Genomic DNA, 18,375 nt, shown 5'->3' with positions numbered 1-18,375 from the left:
TGGCAGCCACCCTCAGCCAGCTCTGCAAAATCTCTTGAAGGTCCACAAAACCCACGCAGGCAGCAGCCGGCCTCTGCTCACACTATAGTGACCACCAAAGGGTCCCAAGCCTGGAACAGCATAGTTTCTGCCAAGTGTTTCCAAGACCAGCACAGGTGCGAAACAACTGCATATCACTTTGTAGTTCTTACCAAGTGGTCTCAAGCCTAAAACAAGCAGTGGCTGACCTTGACCTATACTAGAGCCCCTCCCAAGAGGCTCCAGACCCAGCACACCCGTGGCCAACCTCAGACCACAACAAAGCCCCACTCAAACAGCTACACAAATGACATACCTGAAGGGAGACCACAACTGATGCCAGAGCCATGCTAAAGTGACTCCTGCTCCATGGAGTGAGCCCCTGCACAACAGCTTATCTGCTGCAGTCATGGTCAGCCTTCATAGTCAGTCAGCCTGAGGATCAACCCCACCAACTGACATACTTAAAGCAATCTAGGTTAACTACAACAGGAGGTCACATATGACCCACACAAGAAACACCCTAGGGCTCTTGGCTCAGCTGACCAGAAACACTGTGCCACTGGGCCCCAGAGGACACTTCTGACATAAGTCCACTCTTAAGACTGGAAGACTTAGCAGATCTAACTAATACATAGAAACAAACACAGAGTGTCAGCCAAAGTGAGGAAACAAAGAAACCTTTCCCACATGAAAGAACAGAATAAAACTCCCCCCGCAAAAAACACCCAAACAAGCAAACAAACAAACAACCCTCCCCAAATTCCTCAAACCTAAATGAAGCTGAGGCAAGCAAACTACTAGATAAAGAGGTCATGACACTTGTTATAAAGATGCTCAATGAACTTGGGCGAATAGATGAATTCAGTGAAAACATTAACAAAAAGATAGAAAACATAAAAAAGAACCAGTCATAAATGAAGAATACAATAAAAAAAAATAAAGAATATACTAGAGGAACTCAACAACAGATTAAATAAAGCAGAGGACTGAATCAGCAATCTGGAGACAACATACAGAAAAATACTCAATCAGAACAGCAAAAAGACAAAAGAATTTTTAAAACATGTAAATAGTTTAAGGGACTTCTGGGACAACATGAAGTGTACCAACATTAGCATCATTGGGGTACTGGAAGGAGGAGAGAGAGAAAGTGATAAAAAATGTATTTGAAAAAATAATGATGGAAAACTTCCCTAACCAGGTGAAGGAAATAAACATCCAAGTCCAGGATGTACAGAGAGTTCTGAACAAGATGAACCAAAAGAGGTCCACACCAAGACATATCATAATTAAAATGCTAAAAGTTAAAGACAAAGAGAATCTTAAAAGCAGCAAGAGAAAAGCAGTTAGTTATATATACGGGAACTCCCATAAGACAATCAGTTGATTTTTCAACAGAAACTTTGTAGGCCAGAAGGGAGTGGCATAAAATATTCAAAGTGATAAAAGACAAACACTTATAACCAAGATTCCTCTAACCAGCAAAGTTATTATTTAGATTTGAAGGAGAGATAAAGAGTTTCCCAGACATGAAAAAGCTAAAGGAGTTCATCACCGATAAACCAGCATTACAAGTTAAAGGGACTCTTTTACATAGAAAAGAAAAGATCAAAAATAAAAACAAGAAAATGTAGGAAAGAAAAACCTTCACTGACAAAGGCAAACACTTAGTGAAAGCAGTGGATCAACCAATTATAAAGATAATACAAAGGTTAAAAGACAAATGTAGAGATCTCATATGTAATTATAATTAAGGGATACACACAAACACGCTCACAAAAGAAGTAAAAAATAATGAGAAAAACATAAGTATGGAGGGAGTGAGTGAAAATTGTAGTGATTTTAAAATGTGTTTAAACTTAAGCTATAATCACCTTAAAATAGATTGCTACAAATATGTCCTGGTATATATAAAGTACATGGTAGCCACAAACCAAAAATCTATAAGAGATATACAAGAAAGGAATTCAAACACAACACTACAGAAAGTCATACAAGAGAAAAAAACAAGAGGAAAGAAAAAGAAAAAAGACCTACAAAAACAATCAATAAATAATTAATAAAATGTCAATAAGTATATACTTACCAATAATTACTTTAAATGTAAAAGGAATAAATGCTCCTAAGATTGGCTAAATAGATAACAAACCAAGACACTTACATATGCTGCCTACAAGAGACCCACTTTAAATCGAAAGACTCACACAGACTGAAAGTAAAAGGATGGAAAAAGATATTTTATGCAAACTGAATATAAAAAAGCTGGGATAGCAATATTTAAATCAAGGAAACAGTGGTCTGAAATGCCACGTTATACCAGGTGAACTTAATTGACATTTTTAGGACATTTTACCTAAAAGCAGCAGCATATATATTCTTTTCAAGTGCACATGGGACATCGTTCAATGATAGACCACATCTTATGCCACAAAAACAACTCTCAATAAATTTAAAAAAACTGAAATCATATCAAGCATCTTCTGTTAACAATGGTATAAAACTAGAAATCAATTACCAGAAAAAACCTGAAAAACACACAAATGTATGGATGCTAAGTAACATACTACTAAACAATAAATAGAATAACAACAAGATCAAAGAGAAAAAGATCCCTTGAGACAAATGAAAATGAATATACAATGACCCAAATATCTATGGGACACAGCCAAAGCAGTTCTAAGAGAGAAATTCATAGCAGCACAGGCCTATCTTAAGAAATAAGAAAAATCTCAAATAAACAATCTAACCTTATTCCTAAAGAACTAAAAACAGAAAAACAAACAATGCCAAAGTCAGCAGAAAGAAGAAAATAATAAAGATCATTATTATTGGAAATAATAGTGGACATAAATAAAATAGAGACTAAAATAAGCAATAAAAATGATCAATGAGCTGGTTCTTTGAAAAGATAAACAAATTAACATTCCTTTAGTCAGACTCATCAAGGGCAAGAGAGAGCCCCTGGCCCCAAAAAAATCAGAAATAAAAAAGGATAAGCGGCAACCAATACCACAGAAATATAAAAGAATAGCAGAAAACACAATGAATAATTATATGCCAACAAATCAGACAACCTGGAAGAAATGGATAAATTCCCAGAAATATACAATCTTTTAAGGCTGAATCAGGAAAAGACAAAAATATCTAAAAACACTAATAACTGCTAACAAAATCAAATCAGTAATCAAAAAACTCCCAAAAAACTAAAGCTCTGGACCAGTGGCTTCACAGGTGAATTTTACCAAACATTCAAAGAAGAATTAACACCCATCCTTTTCAAACTACTCCAAAAAACTGAAGAGGAGGGAAGGCTCCCAAGCTCATTTTGTGAGACCAATATCACCCCAATTCTAAAACCTGACAACGACATTACAAAAAAAAATAACAAAAATAAAATAATAGGTCAATATCCATGATGAACATAGATGAAAAAAATCCTCAACAAAATATTAATGAACCAGATGCAGCAATACATTAAAAAGGTCATACACCATGATCAAGTGGCATTTATTCCCGGTTGTGTGTCACAGTATGAAACAAAGGTGGTTCGATAGTGCAAATCAATTAATATGATACACCGCATAGACAAAATGAAGGATAAAAATCATATCAATACATGCAGAAAGAACATTTGACAAAATCTAACATCCATTTATGATAAAAACTCTAAGTGAAGTGGGAATAGAGGAAGCATACCTCAATACAATAAAGCCACATATGACAAACCCACAGCTAACATCATACTCAATGGCACCAAGCTGAAATATTTTTCTTTAAGATTAGGAACAAGTCAAAGATATCCACTTTCATCACATTTATTCTACATAGTATTGGAAGTCCTAGCCACAATCAGACAAGAAAAAGAAAAGGCATCCAAATTGGAAAGGAAGAAGTAAAACTTTCATTATTTATAGATGACATAACTATATATAGAGAACCCTACGGATCACCAAAACAAAACAAAAAAAGCGATTAGAACTAAAAACTGAATTCAGTAAAGTATCAGCATACAAATTAATCATCAGAAATCAGTTACATTTTTATACACCAATAATAAACTGTCAGAAAGAGAAATAAAGAAAAAAAATCCCATTTGCATCAAAAATGATAAAATATACCTAGGAATAAACTTAACCAAAGAGTTAAAAGACCTGTACTTGAAAAACTATGACATTAAAAAAAGAAACTGAAGAAGATAGAAATCAATAGAAGGATATACCATATTCATAGATAGAAGAATTAACATGGTTTAATGTCCATACTATCCAAAGTAATCTACAGAATCAATGCAATCCCTATGAAAATACCAATGGCATTTTTCACAGAACTAGAGCAAATAATCCTGAAATGTATGTGGAATCACAAAAGATCTTAAATAGCCAAAGCACTCTTGAGAAAGAATAATAAAGTCGGAGGTATCGCACTACCTGATATCAACATATACTGCAAGGCTACAGTAATCAAAACAGCACATAGATCAATGGAATAGAATATAGAACCCAGAAATAAACCCACACCTATGTGGTCAATTAATCTATCACAAAAAGTACAAGAATATACAATGGAGTAGACAGTCTCTTCAATAAACAGTGTTGGGAAAACTGGACAGACACGTGCAAAAGAATAAACTCGGATCACTTTCTTACAAGAATAAACTAAAAATTGATTAAACAGTTAAATGATCTGAAACTATAAAACTTTTGGAAGAAAACATAGGCAATAAACTCTTTGCCATTGGTCTTAGCAGTTTTTCTTTTTTTGGAAATGTCTCCTAGGGCAAAGACAACAAAAGTGAATTGTACAAATGAGGCTACATTAAACTAAAAAGCTGCTACACCACAAAAGAAACCATTAAAAAACAAAAAGGCAGCCTACTGAATGGAAGAAGATATTTGCAAATGATAAGGGCTTAATATCCTAAATATATTAAAAACTCATGTAGTTCAGCATCAAAAAAACACAATCTGATTAAAAATGTCAAGGGATATGAACAGATGTTTCTCTAAAGAGGACATGCAGATGGAAAACAGAAACATAAAAAGATGTTCAAAATCATTAATCATCAGAGAAGTGTAAATCAAAGCCATAATGAGATATCATCTGACACCCATCAGAATGGCTATCATCAATAAATTAACAAACAATAACTGTTGGTGAGAATGTGGAGAAAAGGGGACCAACCCTCATACACTGTTGGTGGGATTATTAATTGGTGCAGCTGCTACCGAAAACAATACGGAGATTCCTAAAAAAAAAAAATTAAAATATAACTACCATATGCCCCAGCAATTCCACTTCTAGATATTTATTCAAAGAAATCCAAAACACTAATTCAAGTAGACATAGGCACCCCTATGTTCATTGCAGCATTACTTACAATAGCCAAGTTATGGAAGCAACCTAAGCATCCATCAATAGATGAATGGATAAAGGAGATGCGGTGCATATATACATTAAAATATTACTCAACCATAAAAAGAATGTAGCATCACCATTTGCAATAACTTGGAGGGTATTATGCTATGTCAGACAGAGAAAGACAAATACCATACAATTTCACTTACATCTGGAATCTAAAAAAAAAAAAAAAAAAAAAAAATTAAAGAACAAACAAAACAAATAATCTTATTGATAAAGAGAACAAATTAACAGTCCCCAGAAGAGGGAGTTTGGGGGATGGGTGAAAAAGGTAAAAGAGATTAAGAAGAACAAATTGTCAGTTATTAAAACAGTCATGCAGATGTAAAGTACTGAATAGGGAATATAGTCAATAACATTATAATAACTATGTATGGTGCTAGATGAATACAATATTTTTCGGGGTAATCACTTCATAAGGTATATAAATGTCTGATTACTATGTTGTACACCTGAAACATATAATATTGTACGTCAAGTATAATTCGGAAATAAAAAATAAAAGATTAAATTGAAACAAACAAACAAAATGGATCAGAGACCTAAACTTAAGAGCTAAAATTACAAAAATGTTAGAAAACAACTTAGGAAAATGTTTTAAGACATTGGATCTGGCAATGATTTTGTGGTTATGGCACCAAAAGCACAGGCAATAAGAGTAAAAATAGATAAATTAGACTAAATCAAAATGAAAACGTCTGTACATCAAAGGATACAATGGAGAGTGTAAAAGGCAATCTACAGAGCGGGAGAAAACACGTGCAAATCATATATCTGATAATAGGTTACTATCCAGAATATATAAAGAATCACTACAACTCAACAACTAAACAAACAACCCAACTGATATTGGGCAAAGGACTTGGATAGACATTTCTTCAAAGAAGATATAAAAGTAGCCAATAAGAAATGAAATGATTAGTTATTACGGAAACACAAATAAAACCACAATGAGATACTACATCACATCCTTTAGGATGGTTATTATAAAAAAGATAGAAAATAACAAGTATTGGTGAGGATGTAGAGAAACTGAAACCCTTGTGCACTGTTAATGGCAATGTAAAATGGTGTAACTGTTATAGAAAACAGTACTGAGTTTCTCCAAAAAATAAAAAAAAAAATAGAATTAATAATGATCTAGTAATTCTACTTCTGGGTACATATCCAAAAGAATTGTAAGCAGGGCCTCAGAGATACTTGTACATCCATGTGCATAGCAGTATTATTCACAATAGTCAAAAGGCAGATGCAACTTATATGTCCATCAACAGATAAATGAATAAACAAAATGTGGTATACACATACAGTAAAATATTATTCAGCTTTAAAAAGAAAGAAAATTCTGACACATGCTACAACATGGATGAACTTTGAAGACATTATGCTCAGTGAAATAAGCCAGCCACAAAAAAGACAAATATTATATGAATCTACTTATATGAGGTACCTACAGTAGTCAAATTCATAGAGACAGAAAGTAGAATGGTATTTGCCACGGAATGAGGAAAGAAGGGTGGGGAGATTTATTGTTTAAAGGGTACAGAGTTTCAGTTCTGAGTGATAAAAGAGTTCTGGAGGTAGATGGTGCTGATGCTTACACAACAAAGTGAACATAGTTCATATCACTGAACTGTACACTTGAAAATGATTAATATGGTAAATTTTATGTTATGTATGTATTTTACCATAGTAAAAAATAATATTCAACTTAAAAAAATAAAGACATCATTATTATAGTAACTCATTAACTCTTCTTTATTTTTCAAAAAGTGTCACACTGGAGCTACTCCTTTAATTTGGATCTAAGTCCTAATTTTTGTACTATAGCACTTAGCACAGCACTGGTTTTATCATGGGAACTCAACACTAAATAAAAAAAAATGTACAGGGATGAATACACGAATTCTGATTATTCTTTGCTTCAATTTCTAAAGCTACTCATTCTACTATTTCTTGTTCAAATTGACATATATATATGTGTGTGTGTCTATATGTGTGTATATACATCTTTTTTAAGTGAGAATTTTCCCATTTATGTAAAATATATACATTAGGATTTTTAAAGATTAAAAGCCTATAACATTTTTAACACGAAACTAGAAAGAAGAGTATAATGAACGTCTGTATATATCACCCGGAATCAACAATTCAGAGCTTTTTATTTGGCTATGGTATATGTTGTTATGGCAAACAATTTTCTCAGAGTCAGGGCCACATCTTTATGTCAAGTACAAGGAGACTGAGACAAAGGAGTTAAGTAACTGGACCAAAGTTACACAGATGGTAAGTGGTGGAGTTGGCACTTGGATCCAGGACATCTGTCTCCATAAAACCAGCTATCTGACAACATTTGCCAGATCCATTAGGTTGAATCTCTTTTTTTTTCCCCCACTTATTTATGCATGTTAATTTTCTTAATAAGATTAATTTTCCAACATGACTGGTCCAATTTTTCAAATAAGGTTAACTAAAAGTTTCTTAAAAAGGAAACAAATGCCTTATGAGTCAGTGTTCTCCCATCACTGGTATTTGAGCTTCAGAAATGTCCTCACTACTGTCTCTGAACACTCAGTTATGTTTCTGTGGCCCTGGCTACTTGAAGTATGTGCTAAGGCCCGTGGGGTCCGATGGTAATAGGGCCTCATAGCTGTGCAATTCGGAAGAGGAAGTTACTACCTCCACAGTCAGTTACAACTTAAGTTGCTAAATTGGACCCAGATTTATCCTTTTTTTTGTCAACGAGGAAGCAATTTATTCATTTTAGAAACATGTTTTTTGCCCTACTCTTGTACCCTTTCCCCAGGCAGATTTACAACCACAAATCACAAATTCAGGCTCAAATGAGGTAACATCTGCAAAGAGCTCTGTAAATGGTGAATTGATACATATGGTAGACTGATTTGCTTGTTAGAAAACATAAGTTTACACTTTCTAATCTGGGTTGGGCCCTGGCTGTGCACTGCAGCTCTTTCCCTCCATATAGTTGTAATACTACTGAGAGAAAGACTGAAGGTCTATAGCATACAGTAGACTGTGTTGGAGAAAGGCTGAGGGTTCCTTCAAGAGTCCCTTACTAGGAAACAGTCATTACCATACGTTCACGAGGCATAAGGAAAGACTGAAGTCTGGCCTCCCAGAGGACCATGCTGCAGGCTTCCACAGGGGGAAACAGGCACAGAAGAAATAGGTGTGCGGTACTGGGACCACAGAGTGACACATCTCACAAGCACCCTCCTCCCCAATCCCCAAAGACACATCTCACCCAGGGACCTCTGCTCCATCTAGCATCCCATCTCACTGAAGTCAAACTTACATTCTGCACCAGGCCTATCACAGAGAAGAAATTTGTTTTGGGGTGTGCAAAACTCTGATATAATTTAGGGTTGTTCATCATGATACTGTCAGAGACTCCAATGATTAAAAATGCTGAATTAATTCTTTCATCCAACAGTTATGTGTCACAGTATGATGGTGGACATGGTAGGCATGACCTCCTCCCTCATGGAGCACACGAAAGCTGTTTTAGCTGGTACAGAGTGCCCATTTGAGTCTGAGCCCTTCATCTACCCTAACAGGCTGTGGTAAAGTGGCTCATCAATGACAATATAAATCATCCAGCCACCCTGCACACCTTCAGTAAAGGGGACACAGAGAGGGTTCGCTTTGCTACAGGAGGGGCATCAGCTCTCTTTGCTGACTCACGGATATTTGACCGGGATACCACCAGATTCCTGATGAGTGTGAAGGCTAGATGATATGCACATGGGCACAGTATAGTCTCTGCCTCATGGATGTTTCCCCAGATAAAGCCAAGTGGAGTGTGAAGGGAAACAGAGCTGGGACTGAGCTTGTCTGGCACAGGCCTGCAGACAGAGTTCATTAGGTTCCCCGCTGGAAGGGACACTTATACACTTAGGCAGGTGCTGAAATGAGAGAGGCTGAGCTTAAAGACGCTGGTTGGCTCGATATGACAGCTACATTGGGGAATCATAAAAACCAGATGAGCCAGTAGATAACCACTATATGGTAACTCGTGTCACAATAAAAATGTCAGTTTTCTGTATTATTTTACAACATCGACTAGCTTAGGAATGCTTTCAAGCAGGACACTGATACCCTCCATTGTTAAAAACAGACATACACATTTATTAACTCGTATTCACACGGCTCTTTCACTACCTGAGTTTGTGAAATAAGACCAAATTTCCTGTCCTTAGTATTCTTTCAGGAACAGCAACCACTTGGGTGCTGTAAAATGTTTCCATTAAAAGTGCTAGTTGAGGGTAGGCACCCTATACTTGCTCATTCCTATCCCAATCACTTCCTCTCTCCCTTGAGAGTTAAGCAAAATTCTTTCATTAATTTTATTATTTTCTCCTTAAAAATATTCTTGTAATGAAGACACACATACAGCAAAAAAACTCACATAATAATTATAAGTAAATTCCCACCCTTTGCTCCGCCTTTTGGAAAGTATGAGGTGAACTCTGTGGATAGTGGCATGTTGGCCCAGGGCCAGGAAGCCAGGCTTCTCTCTTCAGTTCCACCTGGCACAGTGCTGGGGTCCAATGTTCCTGGAGAATTCTGATGGGACAACTCAAAGGCTAGGGTTGTGAAGGGTATGTGTTTGTAAATGGATAGCCAAATGATGATCTGTAAAATGTGCCCCTGAATTCTAAACTGAAAGACATTATTTTGAGGGTTGTCTTCTCTTTAATTTGGTTGTTCATCATAAATTGATTTAATAAATACTACTATCCTTCATCTTAAAGGTGTACATGGCGCTATCTCTTTATGGGGATTTAGGGAAAATACCAGTTATTATCCAGCAGTTGCTTCTCTAATGAGCATACTTCAACTCGTTCATTGTTTCAAAGCTGAAGCCATGATTAGTGAAATCTCATTTTATTTACAGCTTTTCCACTTTAGAAATACAGTGTAGTTCTGCTGACTGCTGGCCATGCATTCCCCCATCCCTACTAGAGCCCAGAGATATAATCACCTTGTGTAAAGATGGGAACTTGTCACAGACATCATAGGGCAGGTGGAATACTTGCTCTCCATTTTTACCCAATGCTTTGTCTACTTTATGATATACTCAATTACATCAAGTCCACTGATCATGAAGAAAAAAGCAATTTATTTGAATGATTAAATTATTTTTTAAAGAATAAAAGAACAAGACTAAAAAATCAACATCTGTATTCCTAATTCTTCACCTCAAAATCATAGAATCTGAAATATTGAAAGCATCTGAGAGATTATTTAGCTCAATATTCCTCTTATAGATCAGGAATTGAGGCACCAGCCCTGGGAAAGGCCATGTCTTGACCGAAGTCACTTCAGCATGGGGTTGTCACCCTGGCCAAGTCCATTGTTCAAAATGTCCAAGGAACAAGGAAGGTGAAGTGCAATTAGGGTTTCCTTAGAGAAGAGAACCTTGGGTAGGGGTTGGGGGAGGCCTGACAGTGTCCTCTAATATCTGAAAGACTCACAGAGGTGAGAGATTGGGATCATTTGGGATAGATAAATGTAAAAGTTACATGGAAGCAGGTTTTAGTTTAATAGAGAAAAATAGCTTTCTAGTAACGATAGAAGCACTGCTGAGTTGTGTAGGAGCATGGGAGACTGATGCTGAGAGTACCTTTAGGGCAGATTTTTTTTTTTATAACTTCGTTGTTGCCTGTTTTACATATCATATGATTCACCCATTTCAACTGTATGATTTAATGGTCTTTAGGTACTTTATCAAGTTGTGCAACTATCACCATACATCGGTTTTATAATATTTCCACCCCAGTAGATGCCTTGGGGAAGTCATTTTAAGTAAAACTTGTCTCTAAGGTCAAGGTTATCTAGTGAAGCGCCAGTATCATGCACATCAAATCATGATGGTGTGCATCACAGCCTGAGCACCTCACTATGAGTGTATTGGGTGCCACACCAAAAAACAAGGGCAAGAAGAAAGGGGCTAGATGGAGAGGAAGAGATTGGCAGGTGGGTGACAGAAAGCCCATGAGTGAATCAAAGGGCTAGCATCATTGAGGTGGCACCAAGAGAAGAGTACATTCCTTTTTCACTGGTCCTACTCAACTCTATATAAGGTTCAAGTTATAATAAATCTGTTTAAGGTAGAAGACATGTACTCTGACAGTTTGCCACAGTACAATTCAGAGGGCCTTTAAAAATATTCAATCATTTGAAAAAAACTTTTTTATTCAAGAAACTGAAGCTAGATTCTAGTAAAAAAGATGATCATAATTGTAATGTCTATTTTTTTAAAAAAATACTAACATTCATTTTAAACACACCTCATTTCCCCAACTAGTTAAAATCATCAGAAACAGGGAGTCCTCATTAAACTCAGGATCCCTGTGGTATGCCCCAAAAAGAAGTGTCAAGGGCCCTGACACTGACATTTGGTCAAAGCAGTGCGATTCCTTCCATGCCCTCAATGTCCATCACGTTGTTCCTTTATCCCAATGAACTTGCTTGTGCTCTTAAGGCAGGTACTTAAGTAGCACCTTGAAGAAAATGACGTGCATGCTGTTTTATGTACACGCTCCACTTGCTTGCTTAAGCATGCCTGAAAAGCCCCTGCTAATCATATCTGGGGCAATCAGGGGAAGGGCAAGGTAAAGCCATCAATCTACGTGCTACTTAAAATTCAAGGAGCCTTAAAGTAGGGACTGAAATAATTTTTTAAGGTAAAGTCTAGGACTTTAGCTACAGGAATCTAAAAATCTTAATTGAAAGTTCATTCTTCATACAAAACTTTGACAAGTGGGGCTCAGCGTCTTTGGGCTTATAGCTCCCAACGTCCAAAAACAATCAGAACAACACATCTAAGAATGCCATTTCAGCTTTCTGAAACTGCAAATATTGCAGACATAGCCATTTATTTCTCCAGAAGGGCTGAGGAGGAAAAGAACATAAGGGGGTCATTAATGGCCCTTGTAGTAGGAGAAATGAAGATGTATGTTAATAAGAAAAAATGTGCAGGAGTTATACCTTTGTTAGAGTCATCAGGCACATAGAGTGATCAAAGCAGGGATGTAGTCTGTTCTGCTCACCTCTTCAGTCAACTGGATAAGAGCTACATTTCTAAAATGACTGGAAATGGGTTCTCTCTATTCTGATTATTAGCTGACTGGTACCTGAATTTAACCTATCTATTTGTTTTGTGAGATATAAGCAACATGACATTACAGAGGATGGTGGCAATCTAAAATCCAAATCCTGCTATAAAGTCTTTTTAAAGAGACACAACCACAAAAGTGGGATGGCAAAGGATATTCATGTACAACACCTGTAATCTTTCAGAGAGCTCTCCGGCAGACAATTAGGAACTCCCATTCTTTCCAGCTTTGCTCCAAGGATTTGCAAATAACTTAGGACTAGCCATACCATACAGCCTCCATTTTATCCCATCTTGACTTTGAAATATGGCCTGAGGTGACCACAAGTCCCAGCAAGCAGTTTTCAGTCTATATCTGAGCAGCACCACATAAAAGATGAAAGCCATCACAACAGGCAACATTTGCAGCAAATACCATGATGCAGTCCTCTCAGCTTCTGGAGAATTGCTAGGAAGCCCTGTAACTGGCTCAATGTTTGGGCACAGATCTCGCTGACATCTTTTTCAAATTATAAATCCATTTAGGATAAATTCTCATGGGTCGTGCCTTAGATCCTTGAGTAGATTGCACAGCAGATGCTATTAGAACATAGTCTTAATCAGTGCGTGATGGTCCAGGAACCTGGGAAGGTTCTAATAATAAGCAAGAATTATCATCAGAATACTTAAACATGTAACCAGCTTTGCATCTTCAAAGCACTTTTGCAAACATTAATTAATTAATTAATATACACGACACCCTTGTGATGTAGTTAAGTATTATTATCTCCATTTGACATATAAAGAAACAGACAGGTTAAGTGGCTTGTTTGAGGCCACACGACAAGCCTAGAATGGGTCTGGGAACTTGAATTAGAAGCACCTGATCCAAACTTGCACCCGGGTGTGCTAGTGGTGTATGGTCAGCTGGCTCACTCACGGCCCAAGCCCTTATAGTTGGGAGCTGAGAAGCACCTCCAACCAAGGGCCTTCTGGTTGCAGCAGGCCTGCTGACAAGCATCAGAAGAGGCAAGCACCCAGGCTGTCTGTCAGACCTTGTCCTGTTCCACAAGGTAATTCTACTCCTTGATCACTTTGCAACCTAGACTAGTTAATATGAGTTTGACTGAGAGAGCAAGAGAGTGGGAGCTATGCTCTCACTAATCCATTGCTGTGACTGCTGCAGTGGGTGAAGGACAGGCCCTTTGCTTCTGCATTCCCTTACCATATGGGAAGTGCATGAACAGGTCTGGCTAGAGGAGAATGCTTAGGCAGGCCAGATAGCTGGAAAAGTTAGGCGTCATATCTAAAGAACGGGTGATTGAGGGAGGAGAAAATGGAGAAAAAAGGGCAAACATGGGCAGGAGCAGCCTATCATCTGAGGGTCATCAAAAACAACAATGACAACAACAACAAAAACCTACACTAGGAAAATAAAGGAGATAACTGAGAATCAAAGAAATACTACAGAAGTGAGAACTGAATTGTGATAGATGAATTGCCTTGGCAACTGAAGGTGGCGAAAAGGACGTCGGGTGGCTGAAAGAAATATGGAGGACTGGGCAAAGAGGAGAGCCAGCATTTCTTGAATGCCTTCTATATACCAGGAGCTTTACAATATTCACTTATTTGGTCCTCAAATCAGCTCCACCAGGTGAATATCACTTTATTTTTATCGTCATTTTAGAAACGGGAAATTGAGGTATCAATGGTCAATTTTCAGGTGGAGTTCGAATTCAAAGCAAGTCTGGACAATGATGATCATCCTGCACCATCCAGAACAGAGAAGGACTTGGAGCATTTCAATAAATGAAAAGGCAAGAAGAACTGGGAGAAGGTGCAAATTTGGGAGAGGCTGTAAAGATGACAGTGCTGGGAGCTCGACTTTGAATTTTGGAATTCTGCAGCTGTGGATGACAGCCCATATGAGGAAGTGCAGTTGACTTGAGAACAGTCTTAGGGAAGTGGGGAGAACCCAGGGCATATGAAGGAAGGTCTGGGACCATGTGTATCTCTGGCAAGCAGATTCTTAGGAATCTAGTAAACTCTAGATAACTTGCTGGAATATCCAAGGAGAAACAGTCAAGTGGTATCACACCAACTGGTTTATGTTCTTAGATATATTGTCATCAGAGCCAAGGAAAATGCCTTGACTTTTTTAAAAACTTGAATTGAAAGAAATCATCCCAATATTTCCCTGGTTATTTGATGACAATGAAAATCTGAGGATTACTTCTGAGTAACATTTTGTGCTCTCTCCTGCCAAAAAGCTGAGGGCAGGTAGCTGGGAGGAATGCTGCTTTGAGATGAATAGATGTTTATTGAATGAACGACTGAATGAGGATTCAGAAGCAAAAACTTTCAATCTACAAATCCTTGCTATGGGACTATCAGACTGAGGATATTCCTATTCCCTCTGCTCTGCCCTTGCTTCTGGTTATTGGAAGAGAGGGTCTGACCCTTTCCTTTCAAATATGACATTTCCTTCTACGAGGAGAGTTAAAACCTAAAGTGAAATTTCTTATTTTCATAAAACTCACTGCTCAAATATAGTATTTAAAACCAAATTATAGCTTTTCTTAGTATCTTTTCACTTTTCTAGACTGTACATTGGGAAATGAAAGGGACAGAAATTCAACTTGGGATGTCTTTGAAATCTTTCTTAGGGATACTGGGAGATGACAGGGATTGAAGGCATGGAAACTTGTGCAGGTAGAACACCCAGAGTAGAGTAGAGGGTGCTGGCTCAGAAAAGGCAGCCACTGCTTTCCTTTACGAACCCAACCCAGTCTAAACTGTGGGACCCTCTCTAGCAAAGGACCCCTAGTGGCCTCTTGTTCTGACATATTTAACTGAACCCCCCTAAAGTGTCCTAGAACAGTAGAAAACCATGTTGCTTTTTCTGTTTCCACCCATGCCTCCCACCGAGTTCTTTCCACAGCCACCAGATAATAGTCATGCTGTAGAGTTAGTCCTGTCAAAAAATTACCCCACGGTTCCCCTTCTCATAAACACTAGAACCCTAAATTCTAACAATGGCCTGCAGTGTCTTATGTGACTGGCCCATGGCTATTTCCCTAACTGCCTCTCTTCCTCCAGCCCTTGCTCACTCTACACCAAGTACACTGGCTCTGTGGCTATCCCTCCGACTAGCAAAGCACACACCCGCCACAGGGCCTGTGCACTCATGAAGATCTGCATGGCCTGCTCTCTCACTTCCTTTATGGCTGCGCTCATATGTCTCATTATCAGAGAGGCCTTCCTTGATCACCACTTACTCTGCTTTATTTTTCTTCATAGCGCATGTCTCCTCTGACATATTCATTTATTTATGATCTGTGTCCTCCCATTAGGAGGTAAGCATCCTACGAGTTGGGACTTTGTACTTCCAAGGCCTAGAGCAGTAGAATTTGTTGAATAAATGCTTATTACTTGCACATACCACCTATTATAGTTTCTTTACAATAATTAGGGTAAACATTGCTTACAATAAAAAAAAGGAATACGGTAAAGAGTTTTTTACTTTGGTAATTCTTTTTATTGAATTAATTCTGAAAGGCTACACATTCTTACCATAAAAAAACAACTTTGGATCTTAATTTTTTTAGGACCAAGAATCTGCTCTTCTGTATGTGAATCTTGTAGCAGCTTTTGATCAGAACCAATAAAAGCCTGGCCCACCCTGTTAGCCATAGATATTTCTAAATTGTGTATGAATTTCCTCTATCTCCATGATCCCTGCCTTACCTGCTAGTTTCCCCTCAACCCCACTGTCTTGTGTCACCAAGGGTGGTGACAAGGTGCATTCTTACAACTTCATTCAGTGTTCACCTGTAGGGAAGACAGGGAGTTTTCTCCCCTAGAGGAAACGGACCATGACTCCTTGGAGGGGCCTTGGATGAATGAGTGTTCCATTCTCCTGAGTTCTCGCTCCATTGTGTCTGGCCCAGCTTTTCATTTGCAACACAATCACAAGCTGGAAGTGATGATGCTCTCTTGAGTGTAAGCAAGATGAATGTGTCAGTCTGCCAGTACTGAAGAGTTTGAGCCTCATGTAAACTATTTCCTGATCAGCTGCAGTTCTGGCTTAACAATTAGGAGAAAAATGCTAATATATAATATGTAAGCATAATATTTAGTTTGGAAAATCCTAGATATAGTAAAGAGGCTGCACATACAGGTAGAGATTTCTTTACCTCATTGATATAGAAGTTACAGGGCAGTAAAAACATTTTGAAATTGAAGTTAAAGTGGTCCTAACTGTAGAATTAACATGTTTTACTTCAATAATGTTCATTATAATTGCTTATACATGACATACGTGCTTTTTAAATACACACACCCTTCTACATACCCAGTTGGCCTTCCTCATCTGTAATTCCTGTGGACAGAGGAGGATTCATAGAACTGTCAGTTGGTTGTTTCTTTTTTTCTACTGTATTCAAAGGTGACTTATGCTTTTAAGGGAACAAAGTGTATAATCACAATTACTTTAAAGAGTTTCAATTCCACGTGCTAGAGGGGTAATGGGCCAGCCTAGGAATTGAAAATGATAATAAAATATTAATAAAAGAGGGAAAAGGGGGTAGACCCTTAACTTTTAGTGCAAAGAGTAAGACTTATCTTAGGCTCACTTTATATGTTACTTTCACCCATTTTTCTTCTAGGGTAGGAATGACTATCTGATAGGAAAGTAGAGGGCAGAAATTTTGCTGTTGTTTTGGTGTCCTGGTTTTCCTCTTTTGCTGGGACCAGAGCAGGGGGCCTCCCTTTTTTTGATGATCATATGTTCCTGCTTTGCATTTTGTCTGGAGGTGTGCTTTGACAGTGGCTACTGAGTTAAGTAGAGCAAAATGAAGAAGACAATAACAGGGTGAAAAATGGAGAGAAGGATATACATGTGCCTTGCTTTACACATGGCCAAAGCTCTAGAAAAACAGAACGTTTATACATATAATCATGTCTGAAATGTGATGAGGAAGATTGCTCTCTGAAATAGATCCCATTGAGCTAAAATAAGGACTGTTTTCTAAATATCATCTTTAATTTATCTGTTTGGTATATTTGGATATTTTACATCAACTTGAGTTATATTATTGGTAGACTTTGCCTTCTGAGCAACTTATTTTTAATTTCAGTGTCGTAGAGGAGTTAAACTTGATTTCTGGTCACATCAACAAGAGTCCACCAAATGAAGCATCAATGGAAAAGTGATAATGACGCTTCCATTCAGGTAGGGTTAGAGTCTACAGAGGGGCTTTCACATATATCACTTTTGATTCTCATAAACCACAGAGGGTAAGTATGTAATAGATAAGTAGATTAGATATATGTCTCATGTTACGAATAAAGAAGAAAAGGCTCTGTGAGACCCCTAAAGTTGGACAGCTATGCAGTCCTAAAACTGGGAATCAAATTCCTGTCCCAAGGTCCTCTCACCTGCACAATATATGTGTCTTCTACAACCTCTTTATTTTACACTATGAATCTGGTAGGCTAGGGCTCCTCTCCTATTGGTCTTAAAGATGCACCAAGACCAAGAACATTGTGGAGCAAATATGGGAAATGTTAAGCATCAGAGAATTGCCCCTTCTTCCCATTTTCTCAGCCTTATTGTACTAGGGAGGTAAATCTGTGCCCTGATTTACTTAAGTTTTTATCTACCTACTGGTTTAACTTAAAAAGAAGTTCTTGCAAATTTAAAAAGTTATACAGACACTCACTGATCCAAAGATAAAGTCAAGAAGACTTTAAAGGACTTTAAGCAACATGAATTTATACTTACACAATCAGCTTTTCATGCTATGGTATTGTGA

The 18,375-nt window shown here is 37.6% G+C and overlaps 1 protein-coding gene across 3 annotated transcripts in view; it reads right to left on the bottom strand.

Annotated features, from left to right (window-relative positions):
* The window catches only part of GMDS (GDP-mannose 4,6-dehydratase), a 603,038-nt gene that overhangs the window by 28,540 nt on the left and 556,123 nt on the right, over window positions 1-18,375 (bottom strand). Inside the window, exon 11 of one of the 3 annotated variants that reach the window (XM_039869470.1) lies at window positions 13,148-13,213. The exons of the other annotated variants lie outside the window; for them this stretch is intronic. Within the exon in view, the coding sequence (XP_039725404.1) occupies window positions 13,163-13,213 (51 nt within the window). The 3' untranslated portion in view covers window positions 13,148-13,162. Of the gene's footprint in view, window positions 1-13,147; window positions 13,214-18,375 lie in introns of those variants that run through there. 3 annotated transcript variants of the gene reach the window in all.

Source organism: Pteropus medius, unplaced genomic scaffold, assembly GCF_902729225.1.
Source record: "Pteropus medius unplaced genomic scaffold, Ma_sr-lr_union100, whole genome shotgun sequence".
In the NCBI taxonomy this organism is placed as follows: domain Eukaryota; kingdom Metazoa; phylum Chordata; class Mammalia; order Chiroptera; family Pteropodidae; genus Pteropus; species Pteropus medius.
The sequence above is the reverse complement of the archived record's forward strand: the minus strand, read 5'-3'. Positions and strand labels throughout refer to the sequence as shown.